An 18,704-nucleotide genomic window follows, 5' to 3' on the forward strand; every position below is an offset into this window, starting at 1 on the left:
CCTAGTCTAAACTTGGGGTTGGGTTTTGATCTCCAAATTTGTCTGTAGTCAAATCTAACCATAAACTACCTCCAATCGAGATACAACAATGTGCTGACTGTCCCTCCTCCAGCCCACCCAGGATCAAAACTCCCTGCATCACCATTCTCTTTGCCCAACTGGTTGCAATGTCATTAATTTTCCCAACTCACAGATGGGAGACCTATCAAAAAGGAAACTCTATAACATGCTAATGGCATGTTGACCTTTATAATGAGAGGATTTGAGTATAGTAGTAAAAAGGTCCTTCTGCAGTTGTACAGGGCCCTGGTGAGAGCACATTTGGAGTACTGTGTGCAGTTTTGGTCTCCCAATTTGAGGATGGACATCCTTGCCATTGAGGCAGTGTAGCGTAGGTTCACGAGGTTAATCCCTGGGATGGCGGGACTGTCATATGAAGAAAGATTGGAAAGACTGGGCTTGTATACACCAGAATTTAGTTGGATGAGAGGGGATCTTATGGAAACATATAAAATTATCAAAGGACTGGACAAGCTAGATGCAGAAAAAAAATGTTCCCCTTGTTGGGGGAGGCCAGAACCAAGGGCCACAGTTTAAGAATAAAGGGGAGGCCATTTAAAACTGAGATGAGTAAAAAATGTTTTCACCCACTGAGTTGTGAATTTGTGGAATTCTCTGTCACAGAAGACAGTGGAGGCCAATTCACTGGATTACTTTAAAAGAGAGTTAGATAGTGCTCCAGGGGCTAGCGGAATCAAGGGATATGGAGACATGGGTTGCTGATATAGGCATGGGTTATTGATTGTGCATGATCAGCCATGATCACAATGAATGGCGGTGCTAGCTCGAAGGCCCAAATGGCCTCCTCCTGCACCTATTTTCTATGTTTCTATGAAAACAAAACTCATCCTCCGGTTGTAGGCCTGAAATTCCAGAACTGTACTCATACAATCTGCCTGAGAATATTAGTGGCCTTTGTGCCATCCATGGCTCACCAGAAATTATATCAACTCTTAACCAGAAAGCTGTCATAAAACCTTACTCTGAGTGCAAATTCTTGGCTCATGATCCAGTTTTGTACTGAGGGAATGATGCAATATTAGAAATGCCTGGTGCAAGCTGAAATGTAAAATTGAAGTACCTTCTGCTCTGTCTGGTGCACATAAAAGATTCCTTCGTCCTACATTGACTACGCAACTAATGATATGTTGTCATATTGCTGTCGTGCGAATGTGACAACAATACAGAGTAAACTTCAAAATTGTGTTATAATCACTTTTGAATATCCTAGTGAAAAATTGGTATAATATGCATGCAAATTCAGCCAGATTTAATGTTCCATCTGAGATGTTAACTGCTTCTCTCCTCACAGGTGCTTGCTGAACAATTGAGAATTGTCATTGTTTTCTAAACTCATTGCAGATTTTAAATATTTAGCTTTTGCACTTCTGTTTATTCGATCACCTGCAATTGCTTTCACTTTAGTACTGTGGATATGTACACAAATACACATTTTTATTTCTATCAGTTGTCTATATATATGTTTTTTTCACTAAGATATGGAAATTTATGTGATAATGGACACTGAATGATGTGAATAACTAATTCACAAATGGCCAAATATTTTCATTTGTTGCATACCAAGTAATAGTAACCACATTATATGTTGACTGCTTTTATCGGCACTTTAATTGGCACCCTATTCTAAACAAACCTTAACAACTAATCAATGGAATGAAATAATCATTTTAAATTTAATGATTTTAAGAAAAATTGAGAACAACTTACAAAGTACCTACTTCATCAATTTGATGTGAATGCAAATTATGGGATAAGAGATTGTAAAAATTGTATTTGACATTGCATTTTGGTCAAAATTGTTTTATTTGGTTGCGATTCCAAGATAACGTTTTTTGAAGGATATTCAAAAGCTCCTTCGTGGTAGTTTTTACTTGATATTTTCTGTCTAGTAAATTCTATTTGACTTCATACTGGCAATGTCACCATTTATGCAATTTATTACCTATGTAAAATGTCGTTTTAGTTGACTAGACTGAGGTGGACCCGTTGGGTCCAAATCTCTCCTGCGTGCCTCACCTAGGACAGCCCTCCCCCCCCCCCCCCCCCCCCCCCCACCCCACCAAAAGACGATCCTGCGGGCCCGGCAACACTCTCCAACTGACGATCCCATTGCCAGGCGGGGAGTATATCCCGGGGCCATGGGCGGGCAAGAGGGGACAGGGAAGGGGAGAGGGTGCCACTCATCTCGGTCCAGTGCCGCCAGTGCTGCAACCAGAGCGAGCCATGGACCCAAAGCTTCTCCTGCATTGGTGTAGCCCCTCCCCCACTCCCCCCTCCCTTCCCCTCCCACCCCTACCCCGCCTAACTCCACCCCCACTCCCCCCCTCCCCAGTCCCATCCCCCCCACCCCCATTACCCCTCTCCCCTACCCCCCCACCCCCACTCCCTCCCAAAACCCACTCCCCCCAACCTCCCCCCCTACTGCTACTCCTCCCCACTCCCCTCACCTCCTCCCACACCCAACCCCCCCTCCCCAAGTCACCCACGGCATCCCCTCCCAACATCAACGGCTCCCAACTGCAGAGGCACGGACCCACCTGGGATCCATCGCCCATCTTACATATCAGATCAATGGGAGTGTCCCCCGGGGCCATTTCGGGCCCAGCAACCCTACCGACCTGTGCACCCATTTGGAGTGGGGAGTGTCCCCCGGGGCCGTGGGTGGGATGCGGTGGCAGACGGGGATTGTCCCCCGGGGCCGTTTCGGGCCCAGCAACCCTACCGACCCATGCGCCCATTGGCTGCGAAAGCCACTTACCTGTGCCCCATGCATGCAGCGCTGATCGGCGGCGAGCAGCAGGGAACAGCAAACGGCGAACGGCGGCGGCCGCATCATGCAGATCGAAGGAGAAGACAGTTTATTTCAGCGGGAAGAGCGAGGGTGGCGCCCCCCTCTCCCCCCGCCCTCACTCCCACGTGGGACCTGGACCAATAGGGCATCGAGTTGCATGGAAGAAAAACGTTTAAGATTTTTTTTAAATGGGTGGCGCTGCCCCCACATTGGGACGTCACTCTGGCAGGTCCCACCCATCGGCGGTCATCGTGAGCCCCCCCCTCCCTCATTGGCCGTCACTCGGGCGGGTCCCATTGTGATGTCACACGCTGAACATGGCAAGAAATTGGTTTTATAAGGAAATTTGTAAACTTTAAAATCTTTCTAATTAAAAAAAATATAAGACCCATTTGAATGAAACTTGGGTGTAAGGGTCCCCAGAACAATGGTGATTAAGGTGGCCCTAAAATTGTCATGCTATCGTGCGACAGGGGCACAAAAATACGGTTAATAACCCCTCAGTATAACATACACCATCAGAATAACATACATCAACCCTCAGAATAACAAACAAACAGAGAGTTTTAGTAATATTGCAATTGTTATTTACCCTTTTGTGCTGGATAATTACTGTAACAGGAAAATTTGATAATGAAACGAAGTTGTGTTTATAATTACAGCACCAAATCCTTGTGAGTCTAATAATGGCAAAGGGCCATGTTCTCATTTGTGCCTGATTAATTACAATGGAACTGCTGCTTGTACATGTCCTCATCTAATGAAACTGGCCCCCGATGCGAAGAACTGCTATGGTAAGTACCTGAAAATCTGTCACATCAAAATATAGCTCGATAAATGATTTTCAGACTGTAATACAACTGTAAAGCGCCTGCCTTGCATCTGTGGGCGATTGCATTATTTATTAACATGCTTGTTGGAAAAAGCTTTTTTCATTTGAGCTAGACTCAAACTCGGAGTCAAACATGAACCAAAGCAGTGGAATTCTTTTTTTGGTATGCTGAGAGTGACGTCACTCATGCATGCATGCCAATTACATTAGATATAATGGTAGATATAATGAAAGGACAGAAACCCCTCACTCCTTCCATACAACTCAAAAGCATATTTTTCATTTTAATAGCATCTAAAGTTGACATGATGCTAAAATGATCATTTGCAAATAATCTCTCAACTCCCTTTCCTTTGCACCAAATTGCACCAATACAGCTCCACTTGCTGGAAGATAAGGACATTTGCACTGTGCTTGTTGCTGTGGTGAATAGTTCTCATTAACCAGGAGGAACCTTTTCCATGTCAACCAGATTCAGATCAGTTCATATGCACTAGGGTACAATAAATTTCTTGTTCACATGAATCTCACAAAGTAAACGTACAGCAATAAATGCAAGTGCCAGATTGTAGTGCAAAAGAACAGTAAAGTACAATCATTGAACAATCAAATGAGGTGAAGTTAAGAGTAAGAGTGCACTAGAGTGCCTGCAGGAGGCGGTTGTGAAATAAGTGATTGGTTTGGGAGTCTGATAGCAGTGGGGAAGGCACTATTCTAGTAATGCCCAATGCACTACAGGGTGTCAAAAATACTTGACAATACTTCCGGCTTTACTGATACAACGTACCATAAAGATGGACTGGATGGAAGGAAGTGATGAATCTGTGATAGACAGCTGCGTTCACCACCCTCTGCGGGTTCAGGCAGTCAAGAACAGAGCAGTTGTCATTCCAGGTTGAGATGAATCCCATCAGAATACTTTCTACAGTGCATCTGTAGACGATCAAGTGAATCTTCATGGACATTCTGAATCTTCTTGATCACCACATGAGTGTGAAGGGACCAATTTAGATCACTGGTGATATGGATTGCCGAGGAACTTGAAGCTGCCCATCATTTCAAAGCAGCTCTATTGATGTGAGCAGGAGTTCTTTCATCTCCTTACATCCTTCGGCTAACAACCATCTTTATTGTCCTGTTAATGTTATTGTTATTGTCCTGAGACCATGACACGATGCACCTGTACTTCATCTCAATCATTGTTCTTGATTCAGCTGACACATAATCAGGTATGTACTGGGAGCAGAACAAGGAACTGAGCACATAACCCACGAGCTGGACAAGATTTATCCTTCAACTTTTAACAGTGACTTCAATTCAAAGTTAATTTCAATGGCTTTGAGATATTCCCCATGGGTCATGATATGTGATATATAAATACACAATTTTTATATATTGGCATGTCACACATTAGATATGTAAAACTTCAAAGTAATAAATATTAAAAGAGATGACTGATTAGTCCTTTGCTGGTTAGTGGATTTAAATTATATTGATCCATCAGCATCCTAACTTGCAGTTTCAGGAAATTTTATCTTCACCTTCCACATTTCACCAAAAGCTTTGTAGAATTTCTGAGCATGTATTTTTTGAATAGATTTTCAATATTTCTCCCCATAGCAACCAGACCAGTCCTTTTCTCAAAGTTAATTAAACAGAAGTTCAGTTATTTGCCTTGCAGACTTTCAATAAAATGAGAGAAAAAATAAGTTGTACCAATGTAGCCATGATTTTTTAAATTATCTTATGTAAAGAGTTTCATGGCATATATATATTTGACAGATAATTAATTAAAAATGCAGCAAGATTTGAAGGGTATTTAAAATATTTTTAATTCAGAGAGGAAATAATTTAAGTATTCATGAATGTCAGATTATTTTACTGGGTATTGCTTTGTTTTTAAAACACTAACAAAACTCTAACATTTAACAGAAGCTGGAGTAAACATGAAACCATTGTATTATTCTGTGCAGAGCAAAAGGAATTTTTAATCTATTCAAGAAATTCTGAGATTCGTGGAGTTGATGTTGATAATCCATACTACAACTACATAACACCATTTACTGATCCGGATGTCAGTCAAGTTAAAACCATTGATTTTGATGCATCAGAGGAGCGAATTTACTGGTCTGATTTAAAGCCACGATTTATAAAACGAGCCTTTATAAATGGCACAGGAATAGAAACTGTGGTATCAGCAGGTAAGCAGAAATTAAAAATGAAATGAAAACACAAGCAAAAGATTTGCACTGTTGAAACTTTTTTTCAGCAAGGAAGCCACTCCCGAGTATGCATTCAATTTATCCTGATAATTCTTGTTTGTGCAGAAATATTGGATTTAGAAAAAGGCAGTGATGGAGAGGTTATTTTTTTACACTCATAGGATTTGGTAAGTCTGAGGAAAACCCTGCCATTTTTATCCATCCCTGGAGAAGATGACAGGTCGTTTCAAAGGCTATTTAGCATTCAATCTAAATTAGATCTGTCCTTAAAGGTGAATGCTGCCAATTACACACCATGGGTTAGTAAAATAAAATCATACGGCTTTGTTTGCTATTCAGTGATCCCTGCAGGATGTGCTGTAGGATGCGATCAAGCTTGAAATCCATTCAATACTGAGTTAAATGCGAAAGGTTATTCACATGGGACTGCTTGGGAGCAATGTTTTCACAGAAAGGCATAGGGTAAAGATTGTTGTAAAGGTATTTCTGAAGTAAAATTTTGTGGAACAGCAGAAGCAAAATAGGAAACGATTTTATGATTCAAACCTATTTCTGGAAATTCAGAAAACTGGTAATGATTTTTTTTTCTACTTTATCAAAAGTATTTATCAATTGAAAATTAGTTCAAATGTAACGTAGACAAAAATTGCCAATAGCATTGTTCTGTTGAAATCGGTGGAATTAAATACATGGTGGTGAATACAACAGGTGACCTTTATCCATGCATGCATTTAACCCTGATAGCTCAGAGCTCAATGCCTCTGTTTATTCTTTTAATGGCTGAGATTAAAATATACTGCAAAAGAGGGTAAATTAAAGTGTGTGAATTTATTCAAATCAGGCACAAGCAAACATGGAGACAAACATAGGGTCACGGGAAGAACTTACAAAGTCTGCACAGGCAGCTCTCGTAGTCCGGATCGAACCCTGATCTCTGGCACTGTGAGGCAGCAGCTCCATCTCTGTGCCACTGTGCCACCCATGAGATTAAGCACAAAATCCTAGATTCATAGACATAAAGGTGTGGAGTGCATTAATGAGATATTGTCCCATTGTCCCATCTTTTGACATATCCCATGAGATTGATTGTAATTTTTGAGCAACTATACTCAAGTACCAAATGTTTTTCTTTGCTTTTTAGACCTGCCATATGCTCATGCAATTGCAGTGGACTGGGTTTCCAGAAACTTATATTGGACAAGTTCAGATTTAGAAGAAGCTCAGATAAATGTCGCAAGATTAAATGGCTCCCTGCGGACTTCTATAATTCATGGACTTGATCACCCACAGTGTATAGTGGTGCACCCACTAAAAGGGTAAGCTATTATAAAAATCATCTTACTACATAGAACAAACCAATATAAGAATTCAATTTTCAACCTGGTAGAATTATAACTATATAAACTGCTCAAGCTCGATTCTGTGCTTGAATTGTTGAAACAGTGCAATTGTAGGTGAAAGTGCAACACTTATATGGTAATACCAACGGCATTGCAAGCATCAGCATTAAACAAGGAAGAAAGAAAAAAAACCTTCACCTCCCAAAATCAAGGTCAGAAATTTAAGTAAAAGGAAAATAGAAAATGCTTGAAAATCTCCGTGGAACAATCAATTGCTGTCTGAACTGCTGAGTGTTTGTAGCACTTTCTGGGTTTTTTTAAAAATTCAGATTTCCAGCATTACTAGATTTTTGTTAGTTTTCATTTATGGGGGATTTTAACAATTAGACCTCATCTGTAGGATGCTAAAAAGATCATATCACATCATCTGCCAGCATGACCCAGCATCATTAAGGACAGTTCATTGTACATTATGGGACAGTGGGTTTGCGAAGCTCTCATGGGGAAATAGACTGCAACCCTTGCGGAAAATAACCGGAATGCTGAAAGGATTAGTCTCATCCATCTCTGCTCCAAACTGCCTCATCTCTGCTTTATTCCATCACATTTTCTGTTCCATTTCCTTCCCCCCCACCCCCCACAAATCCATCTGCAAAATCTAGTGATACTTAACAGGGTCTGTGCAGCTTTAGTTGACATCTTTAGTTGACATCCAAAGAAGGGTCTCGACCTGAAATGTCATCCGTTCCTTCTTTCCAGAGATGCTGCCTGTCCTACTGAGTTACTCCAGCATTTTGTGTCTATCTTTGCAGTACAGTGAATGGTGTTTCATGCAGTTGTGTTTCATGCACATTGTCCTATTTATTTCTGTATCGGACTAGCTCAATTATTACACTTTCCACGAGGGCTTGCACATCTTCCCATCCTCAAAGGGTGCTTCATCTAATTCCTCATATTCTGGACACAACTTCACTTCCACCTACCAATCAACCTTCCATCAGAGTTCATGACCCCCAGCTCTAATGGATCACACCAGAATCCTCTCATCACCTCCAAATGCCAAATGTCATATTCAATACCTCTTAATTGCCTTATCTTGCAATCTCATTGCACTCTCAAAATCTGTAGCTTTCAATCAAAGTACTGAAAAACCCCTCCAATTGTTTAATTGGTAGGAGTCTCGCATTAGGGCACAGGTCATATCAGTTTCCCAAATGAATCCAACTTGTTCCCCTCTCTGGTGTTACTGTGGCAACTAATTTACTGCTTTCAAGGAAAAAATAGACCGAGTTGGGGAATCCATTCCCAGGATAACAGATTAATCATTGTAAAGTCCTCCCCTTTCTCCATGTACAAGACACTGGGAGGGTTCTCCACTCAGTTTGCCACACTGCACTGTTATTCTGAAATAAAATATTTATTTAAACTCCCCGTGAAAACTACCACAGAGGATTTGCAGTGAAGTAATATTTTTTTGAAGTCATTGAAGAATGTAAATATTTTCATTCAGTGAACTAATATGATGATGATGACAAACCCTTGATAACATAAATATTTTGAAATAAATTGGGGCCAAAATATTGTCAGTCATATTTATTGGAGATATATATAATGCAAATATTTTTAATTATGTAAGTAAATGGGGCATCAATTTATTTTGTCTGTTTATTCTGGGAAGTGGGTGTCACTTTCAAGGCACTCATTTACTGCCCACTTCTTGAGAGCTTGCGATCTTTGGTAATGATTACTGTGGTCCATATGTTGAAACTGCCACTTCCATCGGTTAGAAAATGATAGAATATTGTTCCAAGACTGCAAAAGCACAATTAGGATATTGTATACATTTGAGGGAAATATTACTATGATTTTTTTCCCAACACCATCCAGGCCTATTAAATGTGTGGGAAGAAACTGCAAATGGCAGTTTACACCAAGATAGACACAAAAATGAGTAACCCAGCGGGTCAGGCAGCATCTCTGAAGTAAAGACCAGGAAAAATCCTGTTCTCCAGAGATGCTGACTGACCCACTGAGTTACTCCAGCTTTTTGTGTTCATCTTCAGGTCTATTAAATGTTTTGGAAGACAATTACAAAAACAGGTCCCCCATGTCTTATAGCTATTTTTTAATTCATCTCATTTGCTAAAGCAAATGATTACCTCCACCTGCCCCATAGAATTAACCATGAATGTTAATCTGGGAGGATTTATTGCGATGCAACCCAAAAGCACGTCCAGGTCAAAAGTAGTACAAAGGGTTATAATAATGAGACCTGCACATTACTTTTGAAATTTAAATTGTGTATCATGTTTCCTCTCTAACAGGACACTCTATTGGATCGATGGAAACAATATCAGCTCAGCAAACCTGGATGGAAGCAACATCAAGAATCTTTTTATGAATCAAAGACAACCTGTTGGTAATTCAAACATTAATTCTTTTCAAGTCTGGATATATTCCACAATTGTGACTTCCAGAGCTGTAATAGTTTGTGCAGTATGTAAAAGAAATACATGCACGAATGAAAACTGACAAAGTTACAATTTAGAACAACCAAGAATTACAGCAGGAAGTAAGCTTAGTTAATTTTAGTTGTAAGAATGTTTGGCAAATAGGAATCTTTTTCTGAAGTCTAAGTTTTATTTCACACATGTTGGGATCAATTCCATGAACTGTTTTTCCTCAAAACACTACTGAGGGAAAATAATTCATAAAATAACAGCTTTTTTGTGCGGTGATGTCAACTGTTTGATCTATTTGGTGCACATGAAACAATAATTTGTTTCTTTGATGAGGAATAATCGAAGGTAATGTATCTGGCCTAGCCATTAATTTCTCATCTCTATAAGTATATTAAATTTGCCAACGGCATGAAATTGAACATGGCAGGTAATTGTATTCATTAATTTCAAACAATATAAAGAGGCCTAGGCAGACTAAGTCGATGTGCAGATTGAATTTTACTTGGATTAATTTAATTTTATGGAGTGGCAGAAACATGGGATTCTGTTAAAATAATGTGCTTGAGGTGAAGATAGAAGGATTTGTTCTTGATTGGTACCACGAAACATACAAAATAGTAATGAATATAAGTTTTATTCTCCATGTAGAGTTCCCTTTTATAAAAGCCAGCAGAACTAATTTACAGGTGCAGGGTACTGCTTATAAAAGTGGCAGTCTTAAAATAAATGCTGTTCTAATATGCAGAGAATTATCAGATTCAGAATGATGACAGGGGAGTCGATGTAGTTTTGGCAAGGTACATTGCCAAACTTAGCAATGAAACTTAAGGAAAATAAACTAAATTAGGCTTTTTGGTCCTTTAATTCAATTTGGTCATGGCAGATTTTCCACTTTAATATTACATTCCTACTGTCTTCCCATTGCCTAAATCTAAACCAGAAGTAAGATTCAAACACTTGTTGTGTTACCCAACAACAGCATGCTTTAGTTTAGTTTTGTTTATTGTCACGTGTACAGTGACAATAAACTAAGATAAACTAGGTACAGTGAAAACCTTTTGTTGCGTGCTAACCAGTCAGCAGAAAGACAAAACATGATTACCATCGAGCCATTTACAGTGTTTCGATACATGATAAGGGAATAACGTTTAGTGCAAACTAAAGCCAGCAAATCTTATCAAGGATAGTCAGAAGGTCATCAATGAGGTAGGTAGTAGTTCACTGCTTACTGGTTGTGGTAGGATGATTCAGTTGTCTGATAACAACTTTACTTCACGTGCTGCAAGGGGAGAGAGCTCTCAATCAAGGACTGAAGTTACAACTCCAACGATCATTGTAATGTGCGGCTATACACCATACACCTCAGAGCCTTTAGTTTGTCGAGTATATATGCCAGGATTTTTTTTCTGCGAGACAAATAATTTTTTTTCTCACCTTCGAGTTAATTCCATTCTCAAAAACCCACTGTACGGAAACAATTCATTGAGTAAAGGCTTGCTTTTGCACTATAATATTTTTAATCTATTCTTTTGTGTATATAATAGTTTAGTTTATTATTCTCATGTGTACCGAGGTACAGTGAAAAGCTTTTTTTGTTGTGTGCTACCCAGTCAGTGAAAAGACTAAATATGACTACAATCAAGCTGTCCACAGTGTACAGATACAGGATAAATGGTAAAACGTTTAGTGCAAGGTAAAGTCTGATTAGTGATCATTAGAAGGTCTCCAGGTTGATAACTGTTCGGGACTGCTCTCTAGATTGTGAGAGCATGGTTAAGTTAGCTAATAACAGCTAGGAAAGACAGTCTCTGAATCTGGAGGTATGCGTTTTTAAACTTCTTTACCTCTTACCTGATGAAAGAGGGAAGAAGAGGAAGTGACCAGGGTGAGACTGTTCCTTGATTATGCTGGTGGCCTTGCCGAGGCAGTGTCAATGGAAGGGAGGTTGGTTTGCATGATGTTCAGGGCTATATGCACAACTTTTTGCAATCTCTTGCGGTCTTGGATTGGGCTGTTCCCAAGCCATGTTGTGATGAATCCTGAAAAAAATGCTTTCTACAGTGCATCTGTAGAAATTGGTGAAGGTTGTTAGGACACACCAAACTTCCTGGGCCTTCTAAGGAAGTACAATCATTTTATGTAAAAATTGTGATCACTCGAAGCCACTGCAATGCATAAACCAATACTAAAAAGTGGGTGAATAGAAGGCCAATATAATGCCATCTTATTTAATCGTATTCACACAGACTTGTCAATTGTTAATTTAATAATAGATTCAGCAGAATTAGTGGAGGAAAGGTATCATTGAAAGTGATTCAATTTAGAAATACATTCAATGATTTGCAATTTAATCTCATTCAAACAAACAGATTTCCTGGCCTCATGCTTAGGAAAGGTTAGATTCCAAAAACTAATGTTTATTTTAATCCCATTGCTCTGATAGAGAATACCTTCACACTGTTGCATGTGATGGCACAGGTCAATATGTTTAATCTGTTTTGGGAGAAGTGGAGATTAGGTCCTCAATTAAATATTAACTTTGTTTGAATTTCTACAGATGCTGGTTGACCACCATGTGTTTCTAGCATTTTATACTGTATTTCCAATCTTTTTTGAGGCAGTGTAAATTTCTTATCAAAGCTCTTATTTTTTTATTTTGTCAATTTAGAAAACCTCCTGCCATGGGAACTTTCTTTCATATAATCATGGTATCATAGTGTTACACAGCATGGAAATAGGCCCTTTGGCTCAACATGTCTATCAGTTAATAAATGTTAAAAAGTCATGGACATAGACAGCAAGTTTGAGAGGCATTTGATCTCGATGTTTTTTTAAATTTGAACAGTAAAAAAAAGTGATGAGCATTTAACCAAGCACAGTGGCAGAGAAAGCAAAAAAGTGACTAAAGAAAAATGACATTCAACATGTGGTGGCAAGGAGAGTGTTAACTAAAAGAAAGAAATTGCTGCAAAAGGGAAAAATGGGAAATTTAAACAAACAATTGTTAAGCATCCAACTTATCCTTATTCCAATGATAGGTTATCACCTGAAAAGTTGGCAGTACAATAATATTGCACAGCTGCACATCGAACCCCACTTACGAAAATCAATTCCATTGAAGTTAACGGAATCAAATTTGAGAATTGGACTTCAATTTGCAAATATCACATGTTTAGCAAAATTTGTCTAAGGTCGAAGAGATTTGTATTATTTTTCGTATCTGCTTCCAAAGCTGCAGGGTATCTCTGACATTCTCGCATTATTGCAGGTTTGTGGCTTACAAAAGATTTCCTATCATAAATCATTGAACTGTACAGCACAGGAACAGACCCTTTGGCCCAAACTGCCCATGCTGAATACGAAGCCATATTAAATGAATCTCCTCTTGTACGGTATCTGCTTCCATCACCACCCTGGCAGCATGTTCCAGGCATCCACCTTCTCTGTGTAAATAAAAAACTAACCCTGTACATCTCCTTTAAACTTTGCCCCTCTCAATCTTTGACATTTCTACCATGGACAAAAAAGGTTCTGGCCAGATTTTTCATGAGCCTAGTTTGGGTTTCTCTTTAAAGCAACTTGGCATCTTTACTCGTATCAACTAATTTATTAAAAAGTTGTCACAGACAAACATTATTTTACTGTAGCTTTCCTTTAATCAGTGCTAGTTCAACATTTTTTAATTTTGCATGCTTCTATATTTAGAAGCTTACTACACTGGACAGATGGTACCAATTTAAAATGAAAATTTGAATTGCTCTACAGGGAATTTTAATGGTAGACTGGTTTATTTCTCACTGATGTGGATAAGTAGTAAATAGCTGTGCATTAATTTGTTTAAAAAAAATAATTTCATGCTGAATTCATGCAAAAGTGGCTCAGTAGTTCTCCAACCATCAGCTACACAATATATTGCAAAACAAATGGGGAGAAAACTACTTTTATACGTTGGTGAAAAAGAACCAAAACTTAGAATTTCTGCACGTGCGTTTGAATAGTGCAGTTAACATGCACTTTGACACTAAGTCTGAAAATTGACAGAAAGTCTGGCAAATGGAACGGCCATGAAATTACTCATCCAATTGCCGTTTGTAGCCAATCATGTAAATCACAATCTAATTTCATTTTGACTTATTATATCACTATAACTTTCATCTAATTCCTTGTCTATAAATGTGCTATACAAATAAAATTGACTTGACTTGACTTGACTTGTCTTAGCGGATGCTGCTGATGTGCTGAAAGGCGGATCTGGGGGAATTCTATCTTTGCTCAATCCAGGATCAGAGGGTGTGAGAGCAGAGATGTCAGAAATAGAAGAAACTTTGTCAAGGCCTTTGTCAGATATTCGGCCTTTGGCAGTAGTCACAGTTCGGGAAGGAGAAAGTACCTCAGCAAAGTCTTGCCACTGGAGCATGGATCATGACAGGGGAGCTAGAAGAATGGTATGTTCTTACAGAAGAGTGAAAGGAAGCACAATTGAGATAACTGTGGGAAGGTGTAATGGAAATTTGTTGCTAACCTGTCCCCTGAGATAGAAAGTTCCAGGCAAGGGAATGGCAGAGTCCGAGATGGTAAGAATAGGATGGAAATTGGCTGAAAAAATAAGACATGTATGAATTCAATGTAACTGCAGGAAATAACACCAATATAGGTGATGATATACTGGCAAAAAGTCAAGGAAGTGGGCCCAAAAAGGCCTGAAACAAAAACATTGTCCACAAATCCACTAAATGACAGGCCTAGCTTTGACTTATGTTAGTACTCATTAATACGCCTTTGATATAGAAAAAGAAAAATAGTGCTAACAAACGTCTAGTCTTTCAACTATTTCTGGCAATCAAACAAACAAATGATTTTAATTCCTCATAGCATATTCCTCTGTTTATAGCATGTACACTTCAATTGTTATAAATGCTAAAATAAATCTCTGACTTTCATCACTGTTGGATAATTTTTCATCTGTTTTTGTTTAACACAGGAGTGTGGGGGGGGGGGGGGGGGGCGTTGATGGAGTTTAGGTTCTCTTTTCAATTGCCATGTAATTTTAATTAACATAAAAACTGCACCTTCTGCATTAACAAGTCTATTACACGCTTGTGTAATTCATTCCCATAACAGCAGTTTTGGGACAGACCATTGTAATATAATAAATATAAACAGAAAATGCTGGAAATTCTCAGCAGATCAAGCAATATCAGTGGAGAGGGAAATGGAAAAAGATTAGACTGAAGCACGTCCCTAGATGCTGGGAAGGTGAGAGGGAAGGAAAGAACAAAGCGTCAAGTCTGTGAAAGGATGGAAGGCAGGACAAGATAGGTGAGACAAAAGGTAACGTGGTAATGGAAGATGAAACAAAGTTGAATCTTGGGGAATCAAAAAACATTATTTGGAATTAACAAAGAGGAGCACTCTGGATGCCAGCAAAATGAACTAAAATGACTGAAGTTGCAAGACATGCTCATTATTGAATTTAGCATTGAGTTCAGAAGGCTGTAATGTGTCTAGTTAAAAAATTAAGATGCTCTCCTTTGAGCTTACGTTGAGCATTATTGGAACAATGTATGCGATCAGAGCAGGACAGGGATGGAGAAATAAGATTTAAAAAATATATATATTTCTTATTCTGAAGCTTCTGCAAGTTTAAGAAAGGGAAACGATAAGCCATCTCCCAGTAGGTCACCTCCATCTGGTCATCTTTTCCCTCCTTTAAATCTTCAACAAAAGTGCAACATCTTTAGGAGTATTAGGTGCTGCAAATCAGACAGGAGCTTATATTAATTATAAACGTTTGTAGTTAAATACTCATTGTAAAGTTATTTGTGCCACAAAAGAATAGGTCTTACAGGAAAATGCCTTGACATGGTAAAAAAAAGTTACCTTCTGTGTAAATTAAACAAGTTGGACTTTACAGTCATAACATAATGCCTTAACTATCTTTATGTGAAAAAATATGATAGAATTACTTTTCAAACCTACAGGGTGTCTAAATTGTATTTAACTAAACATTGCAACTTAATTTGAAATATCGATATTACTGTTATGCAGAAGCTATAAATATAAATGAGCATCTACCAAGGCCCCAAAACAATTAATGTATTTGTTTTTCGTGGTGTTGAGTCATAGGTGTTGGGAAAAATACTGTGACACGTCTCTTGCTCTTCAAATAGTGTTAATGGGCATTTTACATCAATACATCAATACATCATTACAATATTTCATATTGGCAAAGTCATATCTGACCATGTATGGCAATAGTACTGCAGTTAGGTGGGTCCTGACCCACAAACCATTAACTCAGATATCAGTTGGACTGCAAAATAACCAGAATAGGCCATTTAGTCATTTAACACCATTAACACAATTCAGTTGAATTGTGATTTTAAATTCTATTTTACCCACTTTAATTTATTTTAAGTAATATTCTGACTTAAGAAAATTCTATCATTTAGATCTCAATTTACTCCATATCGATAAGCAGTTAGGGGGTGATTTCCAGAAATGTGAGGAAATAGCACTCCCTGATATTAGTTGTAGAAGGCATACAGTAGGAGCCATTTGTGTTTACTAGCTGCCTTAGCATATTATATTATTTTGTATCCTGCGGTATTATTTTTGGACACGGGGGTTGTCGTGAGATGAATACATATATGGGCATATGTGCATATATGGACTAGGTGGACCCAGAATTAGGAGTATTATTGGGAATGCACTGGCATAGCGCTTGACACATGAGGGGAGCTTGGCTAGATACAATTCTTACCAAGTCTATGACAGGAGAAATACTATCTGTTTGGAATGTTACTTCAATAAACGACTAATTAAACTGAAACATCGTGAGGATCTCTCTGTTGTTTGCATCAAGAATGATCACTCAACTCCTTTCGTGAAGTGGTGACTAAAGGAGACGACTCAATGATAAGAATCAAAGTTGCCACTAAACATATTTTTAATATCAATTTGATGTCTTCTTGTCTGAATTCCCTTAAATGAGTTTGTATATTGTCTCATTTATTCACAAAATGCTGGAGTAACTCAGCAGGTCAGGCAGCATCTCAGGAGAGAAGGAATGGGTGACGTTTCGGGTCGAGACCCTTCTTCAGACTGATGATATACATCAGACTGATGTATATTGTCTTGTATCTACCGAATTAATCATTTAGTTATTTTTAAAGTATTGAGTACTGGAATATTATTATTAAGGTATTGAACTGCTGAGCATCATAGGGAACTTGGTCTGCGCATGGATCCTTAAAAGTAGCAACACAGGTAGATAACATGGTTAGGAAGGCAATCAGATAAAGGCCTTTATTAATCAGGTCATTGTATACATAAGTAAGGAGGTTATGGGCCAATATTATAAAACCTTGGGCGACCTCAACGTAAGTACTGCAGCAGTTCTGGTCAATGTCTACAGGAACACTGTTGTAGTGCTGGAGAAGGCACAGAGGAGAATTCCAGGATGAGTGAGTTAGCATATGACGAGCATTTGACAGCATTGGGCCTTATACCCGCTGGAGTTTAGAAGGTTGAGGGTGGACCTCATTGAAACTTACAGAATAATGAAAGGCGTAGATAGAGTGGATGTGGAAAGAATGTTTCCACTGGTGGGAGAATCTCGGACTAGAGGTCATAGGCTCAGAATTAAAGGGCGCTCTTTTAGAAAGAAGGTGAGGAGGAACTTCTTTAGTCAGAGGGTAGTTCACCTGTGGAACATTGCCACAGTGGGCTGTGGAGGCCAAGTCAGTGGATATTTTTAAGGCAGTGATAGACAAATTCTTGATGAGAACGGGTGTCAAGGGTTATGGAGAGAAGGCAGGAAAATTAGGACCTAGAGATCAGCCATGATTGAATGGTGGAGTAGCCTCGATGGGCCAAATGGCCTAATTTTACTCCTATAATTTGTGAACGTAAATTCACATTGATGTTGCTTGGGATGAAGCAATTAAATTATGAAGAGACTGGAGAAACTATGGCTGTTCTCCCTAGCACAGAGGATGGTATGTGTGGAAGCGATTGAGGGACATAACATTATAAAGTGGAAAGATAGGATAGACTGCAAGATAATGTTCTCCACATCAGAGAAAGATAAAACAAGATAAAATGGATTTGCCTAAGTGGGTGAGATTTAGAGGTGATTTGAGGGTGACCTCCTTCACCCTGGAATAAACGGTTTAAAAGCGTGTTTAATGTTGGGTCACTGGCAGCATTTAAGGACATTTAGATAAGTACTTGAGTCGCTAAGGCGTAGAAGGCTGTGGACCATGCCTGGAAACTATGATTCGTATTAGCCAAGTTGATTGTTATATGCACTTGTGTGCAAGATACATCTTCGGGATGCACTGGGACACATCCTCAGTGATGTGACCTGGGGCCATTGGGTGTTTCGAGTCTCACAACATCAGACACCCTCGCCCAGGCGACTCAGCCGGGGTTGATCAGGCCCCGACTTGCGTCCCAGCAGCAACTGCCCACGGATCAGCCCTCTTAATCCAAAGCCATCTGGTGGCTTTCTCTGCGGCTTCGCTTGCGGATTGAATGGCCCTTTTCTTTGCCAGCCCCGTAATGCCCAACTGATTGAGGACTTTGCAGAGTGAGCATCCTGCAAAGCCTCTGCAGCCCACCTCTATGGGTTCATAGCGTGTCTTCCAGCCTCTGTGCCGGCACATCTCCACCAGCTCCTGGTACTTTGCGCATTTCCTCTCATTTGCTTCTTCCATACGCTCTTCCCAGGGCACTGTCAGCTCCAAAATAATCAGCTGTTTTGTCACTTCTGAGGTGATGATCATGTCTGGCCGTAGTGATGTTGCTGTGATGTGCTGCGGAAATTTCAGCTGTTTGCCCAGATCGACGTGCAGCTGCCAGTCAGTGGCCGTGTTGAGGAGGCCCGCCCTTGTTTTTGTTGTGGGCGAGGCTTCTCTCCAGCTTTGACAAAAGTGATTGATTTCTTCGGGGCATGGTGGTTTTTGCTGTTAT

The 18,704-nt window shown here is 39.4% G+C and overlaps 1 protein-coding gene across 1 annotated transcript in view; it reads left to right on the forward strand.

Annotated features, from left to right (window-relative positions):
• LOC144595762 (low-density lipoprotein receptor-related protein 1-like) overlaps positions 1–18,704 on the forward strand; it is a 1,259,652-nt gene that overhangs the window by 860,767 nt on the left and 380,181 nt on the right. Inside the window, exons 28-31 of the mRNA XM_078403382.1 lie at positions 3,535–3,666; positions 5,678–5,905; positions 7,068–7,242; positions 9,591–9,685. Coding sequence (XP_078259508.1) covers positions 3,535–3,666; positions 5,678–5,905; positions 7,068–7,242; positions 9,591–9,685 — 630 coding nt within the window. The remainder of the gene's footprint in view (positions 1–3,534; positions 3,667–5,677; positions 5,906–7,067; positions 7,243–9,590; positions 9,686–18,704) is intronic.

The sequence above is a fragment of the Rhinoraja longicauda genome, chromosome 8 (genome assembly GCF_053455715.1).
Source record: "Rhinoraja longicauda isolate Sanriku21f chromosome 8, sRhiLon1.1, whole genome shotgun sequence".
NCBI classification, from domain to species: Eukaryota; Metazoa; Chordata; class Chondrichthyes; order Rajiformes; family Arhynchobatidae; genus Rhinoraja; species Rhinoraja longicauda.